We start from the raw sequence: 12,618 nt of genomic DNA, 5'->3' as shown, positions 1-12,618 counted from the left end.
CTCTCATACAGACAATACAGAATGTTTGACAACCTCGTCGTAATCTAGTCTGTATTGACATTTACAATTTAATGCTGAGTCGCTATCTTCTCCCGTTTCCCCCTTCCATGACTCAGCAGATCTCTTCATAAAACTAATCATCGTCTGACATTTAACTCATGCCCATGACATCACACACTTAGCTAGCGCTACCAACTCTGACCAATCCTCCAGTTTAAAATAGCTGATGAGACGTCCCCTACTTAGCAACGGTTTAGCTAGCGCTTGGCTAACGTCTCTGATCAAGCTACCATTTTCAACTCTCACTGGGTGACATTTTCAACTCTTGATTAAATCACTCGCTTAGTGACAGATCTAGCGGCAGATTTTCATCACACAATCGGTGGCAGTTTAAAAAGCTGATGACATCACAAACCTAGAAACACCTAGCGACAGCACAGAGACAGTTTGTCTAGGGCTACTGTACGTTCTCTGAGCGATTCACCAGCTTGATGACATCAAACACTTGATGTCATCAAGGTTTAGCCAGGGCTATGTGCTATAGTGGTAGAACCAGAGTGATGACCTCACATACTTAGAGCCAGCGGAGCTAGGTGGGGCTACGCTGTCTGATGAATCACCAGTTTAAACAGCTGTTGTCTCCCTCGCGGCCTCGCGGGACAGCTATCGAACGGCTAACGGTGAATGAATGAGAGTATGAGGTAAAAATGAGCTAAACGCTAAAATAAGAACCGATATATCTCCTGGCCCCCACTGGCCGGTCTGGGTGGAGAAGTACAAAGGCATACTTTATACTGAAACTAGGCTAGGTCCGAAAGACCCTTAATGTAATAGAGCTCAACAACCAGGAAGACCAAACCAAGAAAAATATCTTGAATTGATAAATAGAAAAATTACAACAATTTATATAATAGCATAACAATAACATATAATATGACCATCTAAAATATTCAGTCCAGGACAGGTAAGGAAATAGTTATTGCAATAGTTAGTATGAATTGCACAACGATTTTACCTGAGCTCTTCCACAGTCTTCCATACTCTTACGCACTAACCGTCATTAAGGGCTTAACAATTCAAAAAATATATTTACAGTTGTTGGACCTACATCTATACTCAATCAACCTCAATGATAAGTTGCTAAGGATTCTAATTGACATTCTAAAATTCATACAATAAACTAATTTAATAATGTAATGAAATTAATACTAAATTAGGGCTGTCATGATTATTTGACGTTAAACAAATTGGCCATCGGCATTTAGCAGCAGTCAATGAGTCATGGTTTATTTTTAGTGAAAGCTACAACCGTCTACGAGTTCTGTGTGAAATATCATTGACCCTGCTACAACTGAATTTGAGTTATCTTTATTTCTTTGTATGATGAAACTGTATGACTGGTTCTTATTGAAACTCCAAGCTGACATAATATGTCTCTCAATATGCCGTTATAAAATATGTTTTTATGATTCTCATTTGGAGGTCAAACAAAGTTCTTATTTAAGCGATTATTTTCAGAATAATCGACAATTACAATAACCTCTCTCTCTCTCTCTCTCCCTCTCTCTTTCTCTCTCTTTCTCTTTCTGTTTTGAAAGATGCTTATCACCGTGGTAACGCTTGCAGGAGGACAAAATGCAAGGACCATTTAACCATGTGTGTGTGTCTCCGGAGGGGGACAGAGACCCAAGGGTGTGTGTGTCTCTGTGTGTGTGTGCTCACAACATGGCCCATCTGGCTATTAGTCTGTCAGCTGTAGCACCAGGTGTCAATGTGGCATAGATACCCTCTTTCCTCACTATCTCACATACACACACACACACACACACACAAACACACACACACAAATTTATATTCAACACACCCCATCTATTTATCACACATTCACACTTTTTAAAATAAGTAAAAATTAATAAATTACAGCGTTTTTACAGCATTATAAGTAAATCTATTTGTGGGCCCACGGGCAGCGACAGATTGGACAGATTCAATTCTACATTGAATTCTGTATTTCTTGAGTCATGGATTTAATGCGTTAAGACAAAGGCGGTGACAGAAACGTAACTCAGGCCAACGTCCCAGTGCGTTTGAGGTTTCCACAGTGCGTTACTGTAAGCAGGGTTCAAATCAGCGTGGGCACAAGAAGCACAAATGACGGCCTTGTATTTCCACTGGTGAATGAACCCAGACCACCCATTCAGAGCGGTGTGGGGGGGGGAGTGCTGACCATGGTGAACAGATTAAAGAGATCCCTATGGCGCGCATGGCCCCCACCCCCCGCTCGCGCCCTCCACCCATCGCACCACCTGTCACCTCCCAGACCACGGCTTCTCCCAGCCCTTTGCCCAGGGTTCCCTCTGCCCCTGTACTTTCGCTCTCTCTCTCTCTCTCTCGCTCTCTCTCTCTCCCTCCCTCCCGCTCTCCCTCTCTCTCTCTAAAACGAAAAGCCAGTCAACTGTGCAGCAATCTGCCACTGTTATTCCCCGGACACGTCAGACGTCGGACTCCTGGAGACTAGCAGCGCGAGACACCGGAACATGGTGGACCCAATATTTCCAGAAGTTTCTCTGCGGTTGCCCTCCTATTAACTCGCTTTTAACCATCTGCTGTCTGGCTTTCAGTTTCATAAACAGCCTGCCCTACAGCTCTGCATGTTTCTCTGGTTTAGAGTTTGGAAAACTAAAACCGTGTCAACTAACAGAAATAATAATAAAATCATATATAATCATAATAATTATCTAATTTAAGTATTTGGTGAGTTTATTTGAACTAAACAGCAGTCACATTCAAACCATTCACCTAATCACTCAAAATTCCCCCAACTGTCAAGTAAATCATCTAACCCCCAGACAATATCTAATCCCCAAACTATCACTCAACCTCCAAATAAAACAAAAAAGATCACGATCCACCCAACAAATCACCTGACCACCAAACAGCCAACCCTCACCAACCCTCACCCAGCCCTCACCCAACCCTTACCCAACTCTCAACCAACCATCACCCAGCCCTCACCCAACCATCACCCAACCATCACCCAACCATCACCCAGCCCTCACCCAACCATCACCCAGCCCTCACCCAACCATCACCCAACCATCACCCAACCATCACCCAGCCCTCACCCAACCATCACCCAGCCCTCACCCAACCATCACCCAACCCTCACCCAACCATCACCCAGCCCTCACCCAACCATCACCCAGCCCTCACCCAACCATCACCCAACCCACCCGGTCGACCCCCATCCAGACTCACCTCCAGCGCGCCCGACGGTTTCTTCTTCAGCTCGTCACACTTGCGGAACTTGCAGATCTGGTGTCCCGTCTTGCGGTTCCGGCAGCTGCTGCACTGCTCGCAGTTAATCCTCCGCCGGCAGGGCCCGCACATGCCGCAGCGTTTCCGCTTCTTCTTGCCGGAGTTGATGGCGGACGCCAGCTCGCTCTGCGCCGGGTACTCCGCCAGGCCGGCCATGTGCAAGGCGCTGTCCGCCAGGAAAACCCCCGCCGGCGTCATGATGAAGAGTCCCGGGTTGAAGGGGAAGCCGCCCCCTACTCCGTACGGGAAGTCCACCGGGCCCCCCACGGCGTCCGCGACAGACGTGCCCTCCAGGTCGCTGGCCCCCGAGCCCGCGTCGCCCACGCCCATGCCCCCGCCGGGCAGCAGCATGTGCTCCATGCCCGCCCGCTTCAGCAGCGCGGCGGCCTGGGCGAAGTGCAGCAGGCCGTTCTGTCCCTCCAGGACCTGCTCCAAGGTCCGGTCCAGCTTGGCCGCTGCCAGCGCCGCCACGGTGGGCGCGGGCGGGGCCGGGGCCGGGGGCTTGGTCGAGGGGTCCCTCTTATTGCTCTCGCCATTGTGGGCGTGTCCTTTGTGGTGGTGGTGGTGGTGGTGGTGGTGCTGGCCGTGGCCGTGGGGCGCGGCGGCGGGTGGCGCGGCGGCGGTGTACTGCAGCAGCGTGCGGGAGTGCTTCAGGCTCTTGTTGAGCGGCTGGCTGATGATGCCGCTGCGGTTGCGTCGCTCGATGACGGGAGAGTCCTGCCGGGCGCCGCTCCTCTCCAGCTCGTCGGTGCGGCCCCCCTCGGACAGCCCGCCGGACATGGTCCGTCTCTCCCCCCCGACGCTGGGGGGATGGGACGGGGTGTGTGTGGGTCTGGTTTTGGGGGGGAGGGGGTTAGGGACGGAAAGGTGGGCCTGGGTGAGGAGGAGGAGGAGGAGGAGGAAGAGGAGGAGGAGGAGGGGGGGGGGGGGGAGAGGGGGAGGGGGTGGGAAGGGGCTTTGGGTCCTCTCGGTGTCCGCCTGGCGTCCCGGTGGGGTCCTAACCCGAGCGGAGACCTTGGTCAGAGGAGGACGGGCCCCGGAGCGCGGCCAACGCTACCACTCAGGCCTCATCTACGCGCCTCCATCGGCGGTCCGGACCCTGGAGACGGGGGAGACAGGGGAGAGAGGACACAGATGTGAGTCGGCCGGCGAAGGGGCTTCTCTGAGCAGTACGCTTGTACACGTGAAGAATACACGGTGGTCAATTTGATGTTTTTATTTATTTAAACTTGAACAGCTAATATTCACTTTTCAACACAATAACTTTTGAAAGCAATTCATAGGGCAATCTCTGCAATGTAGTTCAATGCACATGAATACGGGCAGGTACAGTACCTCCGTAGGCATTTCATCATTCTAACAAGAGCTCATACTTAAGCTAAACACAGATACTCTGCTCTAAAAAAAACTAGAAACTAGAAAGTTTCCTTATTAATATGTATCTTATTCCTTCATAGATTTTCCTTACAATATTGTCCTTATTCTTAGCTGGACAGCTGCTGTTTGTTGCCAGCTAAAGTGTGCATGTGTCCTTGAACCAGACATTGTTCATCAAACCGACTGCTGCTCAACATATTGGTGGTTGACTCGGCTGACCCTGTCGTCAGAGTATGACAATGTGTGTATGAGTGTGTTTGTGAATATGGGGCAGTATAGTGTCTGGCCAAGAGGAGATATACTGCAAATCTCCTCTAGAATATCTCTTTATAACTTAACTTCAACTTAAATTCTCTCCTTATGTGAAACTTAAACTCAAAGATGCCAAAGATTAAAAGTCTTTTTCTTTGGTATATTTAACTCAACATGTGTGCTGTCTGGAACTAATGCTACCAGGTGTGCTACAGTATGTTCATTTATTCAGGTGTGTTAAAACCCTCAACGTAGATTAACTAAAACCTTAACACCCAATGGATGTTAGTTTAGATAAATACAAAGCAAATAGTCACCAATTATCGTGAAGTGCAGGCAGGTTATCCTCATTGTTCAATATAAGCTATTTACTGCAAGCAGGCACTCAAAGTAAACATTAATGTGTGCTTAATTTGACCTATTCATTAATTTCATTGTTTGTGTGTTTGTTGAAGGTAATTTTTCCCTCATTTATCTTTTTATTATTGGACTCGTCCACGACACAACTAGTTGAGCTTAGGCTATAAGTCAACCACTTGGCAATAACACACCAGTGCTGAGTTTCAGCACACTATCTAAAATCAAATAATTCATTTATTCATTCATTAATTTAGTCACACATTAGTGTGGAACACTTTGGTCCTTCAACAGACCCTGGTAGGTAGTTAGATAAGAAGCGGGGGAGGTGGTTAGGTAGATGGGGTTTAGTTTGGTAGGTAGCTGGGTTGGTTGATAGGTGGGGTTGGGTAAGTGGGGTTGGGACAGTAAGTATGGGCATTGATTGAGATAGTTAAGGAGACGGGCAGGTAGGACAACAGTCATTCAGTTAACAAGGTGAGGAGGCAATAGGTAATGCAAGCAGTTTATTAAGTAGGTAGGTCAACTTTAAAATAAAAAATAATAACTGTTGCTGTACAATACAAGCAGGCAAAATGTAAAGGGAAATAAGGATAAATTAGTATTCTGTGTGTATGTGTGTGTATACATGAATACAGTTCACACACACACACGCACACACACACACACACACACACACACACACGCTGCATTTCCCCTGACCTATGTCCGCGTTCACAAACAAGCAGCCCACCTCCCACATGAGGCTGAGGAAATGGCCGTGTCTGTCCTTATAAGGGAAACAAAGGCAAGGGGAGGGGGGGGGGGGGGGGGGGGTATACGGGTGCGTGCTGTGTGTGTGTGTGTGTGTGTGTGTGTGTGTGTGTGCATGCGTGTGTGACTGGTGTGTGTGCGTGTGTGTGCAGCGTGTGGAAATTGGAAGGCCAGAATTAGTGGGAGGTAGAGCTTCAAAGGCGAGGGTTCAGCCCCCACATTCTCCGCAGCTCAGGGGGGATGTGGCGCCAGCGAACCAGAGCCGGCCCCCAGACCCCCAGGCCGACAGCTCCGGTCCCCCACCACCACCACCACCACCACCACCACCACCACCGCGCCCCCCCTCTGTGTGGGTGACCGTGGGTCCGGTTTCTTCCAAAGCATCTTAACACTCGCTGGGGTGTTTGTACAATCGCTGGTGAATACGATACAGGCCGACGCACGGGGCGCAAGTGGGAGGGGAGCTGGGCTGACCGGGAGGCGCTTGTGTTTGTACCCAACAGGAATAAAAGGGGGAGGAAGAGAGGGAGAGGGAGAGAGAGAGAGAGAGAGAAGAGAGAGAGAAGAGAGAGAGAGAGAGAGAGAAGAGAGAGAGAAGAGAGAGACGTTCTATACTGTGGTCGCGTTTGAACGCTGGACTTCTGATCAAGAGATAGTCTTAGGTCTGGGTTCAATGAGCCGTCACTGTGGGGGTATGGAGGAGAAGGTGGCGAAGGTGGTAGAGATCTGTGATGTTAGACGCTAGAGTTAACAGGTGCGGACGCTGTTGACAGGAACGTAGGACGCATTTGGAGCTCTGCAGTAGTACTGGACTACACAAAGGCTCTGTCCGTACAGTGCGACTCATTCATACGTTTTGCTGCTATTTGATTTATCTTGGTTGTGCACAATACAAGACATAAGTTTTACGGGGGGACATTTACATCTTTATGTTGACTTTGGTCTTTTCAGGAAATTCTTTCTTTTGTGTTACAGAACCTGTAAATCCTTTGGCTTTATTGTTTCTAGTGCTACATTTGTTTTCCCTCTCATGCCACGAAGACAAGCACACCTTGAGTTGTTATTGTCACACTTTTAAACACTGTTGGACTATTTCTTCAGTTCTGCCGTAGGGATATTCGAGTTCTAAAAACAAGATTAAATACATTTAAATGTTGTGTGTTTCGGTGTAGAACTTAAATTATTTAATCAAACTGTTATTATTGTATAGCAAACGACGATGAGTGTCATATCCGGAAGCTTCCTTATCCGCCATGCAACAACCTTTGGCTAGATGCCTTTGTAAAATAAAATGAACGTGATCATTTAATATTCTGTGATCATTTTTCATTACACATAAACACATTATGTATAAGGTCACAAATTCTGCTTTTTCAAGTCAAACATGTTACTTTCTCTTGCCAATGTCCTCCACTTTAAAAGCGTGTAGGGCTGATCAATTCATCATTGATCAGCTCACTCTCCAGAATTTTTTCAAATCATTCCAGAGGATTCCTCCGTTTAATGTACCTAAACATGTGAACTCTACTCTGTCAGAGCTGTTCTCTTCAGTCTGCCCATGCAGCAGAAAACCACACGCTGCAAAGCGATCACTGTCTGTTTCTCGTGTCTTCCTGCACTAAACACTCCAGGTTCCCTGTGTGACTCTACATCACATGCTAAAGCCTCATTCTATACATACCTCTGTGCTCTTTGACTCAAACAGACAAGCAATAATTCAAGCTCAAAACGATGTGACAAATCCACCTCTGGCACTGCCCAAGTAAGAGTTGATAAAGAAGAAAGTTGCATTTGCTTTGGTTAAGAGCTGTTATTATTTTTTTGGTCAGAGTCAGACCCTGTATTAGGTCTGGCACAAAAAGTAACCTGATTTATGTCTGGATGGTGTGGCTCCAAGTGATCAATACTGGGCCTCTATGACTACTCTCTCGGTTCACAGCCGTTCTCAAATCGACCAATGGCTCGGCCGCAGTCACCACCGGAGACCGGAGATGCGGCTGGAAAGGCACTGTGTCAACCTGCACACAACAGTATTAATCCACGGCTCTCCTTCTCCTGCACCAAATCCAACCACTAAAAGAACAATAACCCCTTGAGATCAATCACCTTCATCAATCATCAATCACCTATTTTTCAAAGGGGTTCAGAATGTGTAATAAGCAACACTACAGGATTAAAATATATAAACTCTGTCCATGTTCTCTTAAAGGTTCAGAAATTGACCACAAGGTAACATGTTGAGTATTTGATGAGATATTAAGCCATTCAAATTGTATAATGACATCAAGTAGTGCCAGCCCATTTGTATGATGGATGGATCCACCTGGTGGTAAATAGGGGCCCTTTTATACTGAATATGTTTAAATATATGGCTAATCATTGTTACGTGGGATGTTTTGTGTAGCTAATAGTCACTGATTGTTTGCCTGACCTACTTCCTGTTGTGGACGACCAATGCAGTGTTACTGTAAGCATTTATGAGCTCGGTGCCTAACCTCTACCTGATAATTAATGATCTCACCCTGTAACTCAATACTTTCTCTGTAAATCACTTTGGATAAAAGCGACTGCTAAAATGACTCAATAGTGGATAGCAGCATTCACCTCTCCTTCCAGTCTGAACAGCTGTTATCCTTGGTAATGCAGCTGAGGAGAAAGTCGTTGTGCATGACCACTACACTTGACCTTGCACACTACTACCAACGCTACTACGGACCCGCCTAAAACCCCTCAGTGATCACAGCGACAATAACACAAGAACTTAGTGCCGTCATGTCAAATCCCACACATGAGGATGCGTTAGAAACCAGCCTTCCTACTCAGAAACAACCTACAAATTAATCTAGCTATTGATATTACAGTATTTAATCTAGCATTGAATATTGTAGCATCCACCTGATATGTTCAATATAAACCTGATTAAAGGGATTATCTACTTGGGTTAAATGTTGAAGAGCTGTTCCGGCAAGGATAGTGTAATGGCTAGGGTGTTTGACATCCAAAGGATGCTGGGTCCAATCCCCAGCGTCCACAGCCAAACCTGTAGGCACACCTGAGCGGGATGTCTAACTCCTGCTGATGCTGTGTTCTGTTGTCATTGAAAGGCACTTTGGGGAACAACATCTCAGTCATGATTTAACAGTGGTAGATGGAGGAACTTTATTTGTCTTAGCCTGCCTTGGTAGCTACTGGCTGTAATTTATGGGATCATGTTATATGATCCACATCTGAAAGACCATTTGGTTAACATGATGTACTCACGCATCATGTCGCATGAGGGGATTGTTATTGTCATGTTTCATATATAGTTCAACATGTCAAGTTGATTTATGATTGATTATTCAATAAACCACTGGGTTCAATGGGAATCCAAAGCGTATTTCAGTCTGGGTTAAGTGGGAGTGGCACACACACAAACGCACACACGAAGACACAGACACACACATCTGCTCTTGCCCCTCTTCTCCTTTGTTTGAACAATTATACATTTAAATGTTTAACTACTATTCCTCCTGCTTATTATGTTCTGTTCACTGTGAGACATTTCTACATCTGAAAATAAAATAGTGAAATCGGAACTCATATCATATTATTCAACCTACACACCCTAATCAGGACAGCGAGGCAGACGTCGAGGTTGTATTCAAACCCTAATGTGACCAACGAAAATAAGTTCATTTAGTTTCAACTGTCAGGTAACGAGCAACCTGTTACTTTAAGTGCCAAAATGAAGGCTACTATTGACAAATTTAATTAAAATGACGTCATACACAAGCTGTTTAATTAGCAAGTTTGATGGCTAGGCTTACACACAAGACCAGGTCGGATACACCCAATAGACCGATTTAAGGAACGAATGTGTCGCTTAAAGATTGAGTTAAATAAGATAAACACTGTTGTTTACTGCAATAAAACAAGGTAAACAAATAAACTTGTCAAGCAAATAGAATCATGTCAATGGCTTCTTCAAACAGATATAACATAGTTGCAAAATACTAAATAACATAAAGGGGAGGCTATGGATATTGTGTAATTCAACTTAAAGTTGTGCATAAATAATATGTCAAGATGTACTTTGTTTTTAGTTATGAATGGATTAATCCACTCAACGCATGATAACTAAATCTACTGAGTAAATACTACATGCGTTCCAACGCATTAGTTTGAGTAATGGAAAACGCAAACGTAATGTTCCCCTACGGACCAACGTCGTGCTCTCTCCCTCTCTCTCTCTCTCTCTCTCTCGCTCTCTCTCTCTCTCTCTCTCCCTCTCTCTCTCTCCCCCCCCCCTCTCTCTCTCTCTCTCTCTCTCTCTCCCTCGCTGTGTGTGTGTGTGTGTGTGTGTGTGTGTGTGTGTGTGTGTGTGTCTGGTGTGCGTGTGGATGTGTGTGAGTGTGTTCCTTTCTCTCTGCTAAACATTCCCCCAATCCTCCCTCTTATCAAAATTCGCACACACACACACACACACACACACACACACACACACACACACACACACACACACACACACACAAGCACACACACACACAAACACACACACACACCTACACACACACACACACACACACACACACACAAACACACACACACACACACACACACACACACACACACACACGCGCATACACTCACGTGCGCGCGCGCACGCAGTGGAAGTTAAATGCCCGGCGGTTGGCTCTAAACGCGCGTGAGGAGTCGCCGGGTCTATTGTCTGAACGCCTGCGCCACCTTTGGCCCCCCAGCGCCGCCTTCAGCCCAGGCGCTCGGACCGGATCTCACGATGAGCAGTCGGGCTGTTTAATTTCAATCCGAACGCATCCCCTGGATGATATAAGTGGCAGATTGCCAGCATAGGCTCAACAATCACCACCACACCACGAACAGCAGGCTCCTAAAACACTCAGAATCGAGACGCTTAAATCCCACCTGGACAAAACTTTGTTGCAGGGGAACATTAACATCATTGGAAACAATATTAACCCGTGCAAACTAAATTAATTCCTACTACGTATGGATGTTCTCCTGAGGGGGCAACTTACGCTTCCCTTGATTATAATTAGACGATTAAAACAGCAGCAGGGTTAATGGGCAACGCGTTGAAACGGAATAGCTGCCTCTAATGGTGGTCCTTGTGTGGTGGTCGCCCAGCGTTGAGGTAAGCGTCAAGTTGCGAAGCGGAATACAGACAGCGAAGGGGAAAGTCTCAGCGACAGCCAGGACTTTTGCCGCACATGAACGGATCTAAAGTGCAGTGATCTCCTGCACCGTTTAGCCGACTATTACAGAAAGAAACACGCAATGAAAGGCGCTACAGCGACTGAACAACAGTAATAAAGCCGCGACCGTACCTGCCCTCACGCCAGAGCGCACATCAAGAGTGTGTGTGTGTGTGGGGGGGGGGGGGAACTAAAAAAAGGCAATGTTTGGGGAAAATGACTCAATATTCCAGTGTCTGGTGGGTGTGTGAAGTCACACATTAACACATGCGTCACCGCACACTCACACTCACACACTCAAACACACATGCCCAGCAACGATCCAGAGTGTAGCCCGTGTACCCACGCAGGAGCACAGACACCTTTTGTCTGAAACCACTGGTCTAAAACCAACGGGGCGAGCTGCGGTGCCACGGGGGGGGTCCGCAGCCTCAACATTTAAGGATTATTCTGTGAACACACACACACACACACACACACACACACACACACACACACACACACACACACACACACACACACACACACACCACACTCGGACAAACTCCATCATACACGATGACATTCCAACTTTCAGCGGACTTCCAGAAAGTATGACCCCCCCCCCCCCTCCACTTCCCCTTCCCCGTCCGGTTATCTACATATTTGCAAACACAGGGACCCGTATTTGATTGCACCTACCGGGGCAGAGCGGATGAGGAGGAGAGGGAGGGGAGGGCTGCTTCCCACAGTCCGAGCGGGTCGTCTCCTGCAAGCCCACCGCGCCGAATGGTGTGACAAAAAAGAAAGAGAAAGAAAAAAAAGGAAGAAGGGGGTAAAAAACAACCTTATTCTCCCAAACAAACAGCCCCGGGGTGAGGAGCGCGTCTCGCCCGTCTGGGACACACGGAGAGAAAAGGAAAAAGAGCGTCAATGATTTGAAAAGCGTACTTTCCGATGAGCTGCAGCACGCGTGGGTTCCCCCGCCACCACACGGTCTCTCTCTGCGTGTCGGCGCTGCTGATCCCACCTCTACATCCCAGCTCCGCCGGAGGAACATGCAAACACGTTTCATGGATTTTTTTGGAGCATCGGGGAAAAACCGAAGTGGACTTCGGCCGCCGCGGCGCGCGCACACACACACACACACACACACACACACACACACACACACACACACACAGTGTGTGTAGTGGAGCTGTGTGTTGCCGTCCCGTTTGTCATGAAGAGGGAGAGACGGGTGGCTTAAAATGTAGGGGGGCGGGGGGGAGATGTCTCCCAAACAGTGAGATGTCTAACTGTTTGGGAATATTTATTGAATAGCATAGTGCACTGATGTGTGCGCTCGCCCCCCCCCGTCTCTCAA

The 12,618-nt window shown here is 47.2% G+C and overlaps 1 protein-coding gene across 1 annotated transcript in view; it reads right to left on the bottom strand.

Moving 5' to 3' along the window:
* cxxc5a (CXXC finger protein 5a) overlaps positions 1 to 12,234 on the bottom strand; it is a gene marked incomplete at its 3' end in the record, with an annotated part of 46,660 nt that extends 34,426 nt beyond the window's left edge. Inside the window, exons 1-3 of the mRNA XM_079738160.1 lie at positions 12,204 to 12,234; positions 11,955 to 12,021; positions 3,259 to 4,417 (exon numbers count right to left, since the gene is read on the bottom strand). Of these exons, the coding sequence (XP_079594286.1) occupies positions 3,259 to 4,098 (840 nt within the window). The 5' untranslated portion in view covers positions 4,099 to 4,417; positions 11,955 to 12,021; positions 12,204 to 12,234. The remainder of the gene's footprint in view (positions 1 to 3,258; positions 4,418 to 11,954; positions 12,022 to 12,203) is intronic.
* Between the last annotated feature and the right edge of the window lie 384 nt (positions 12,235 to 12,618).

The sequence above is a fragment of the Pollachius pollachius genome, assembly GCF_949987615.1.
Source record: "Pollachius pollachius genome assembly, chromosome: 6".
NCBI lineage: Eukaryota > Metazoa > Chordata > Actinopteri > Gadiformes > Gadidae > Pollachius > Pollachius pollachius.
The sequence above is the reverse complement of the archived record's forward strand: the minus strand, read 5'-3'. Positions and strand labels throughout refer to the sequence as shown.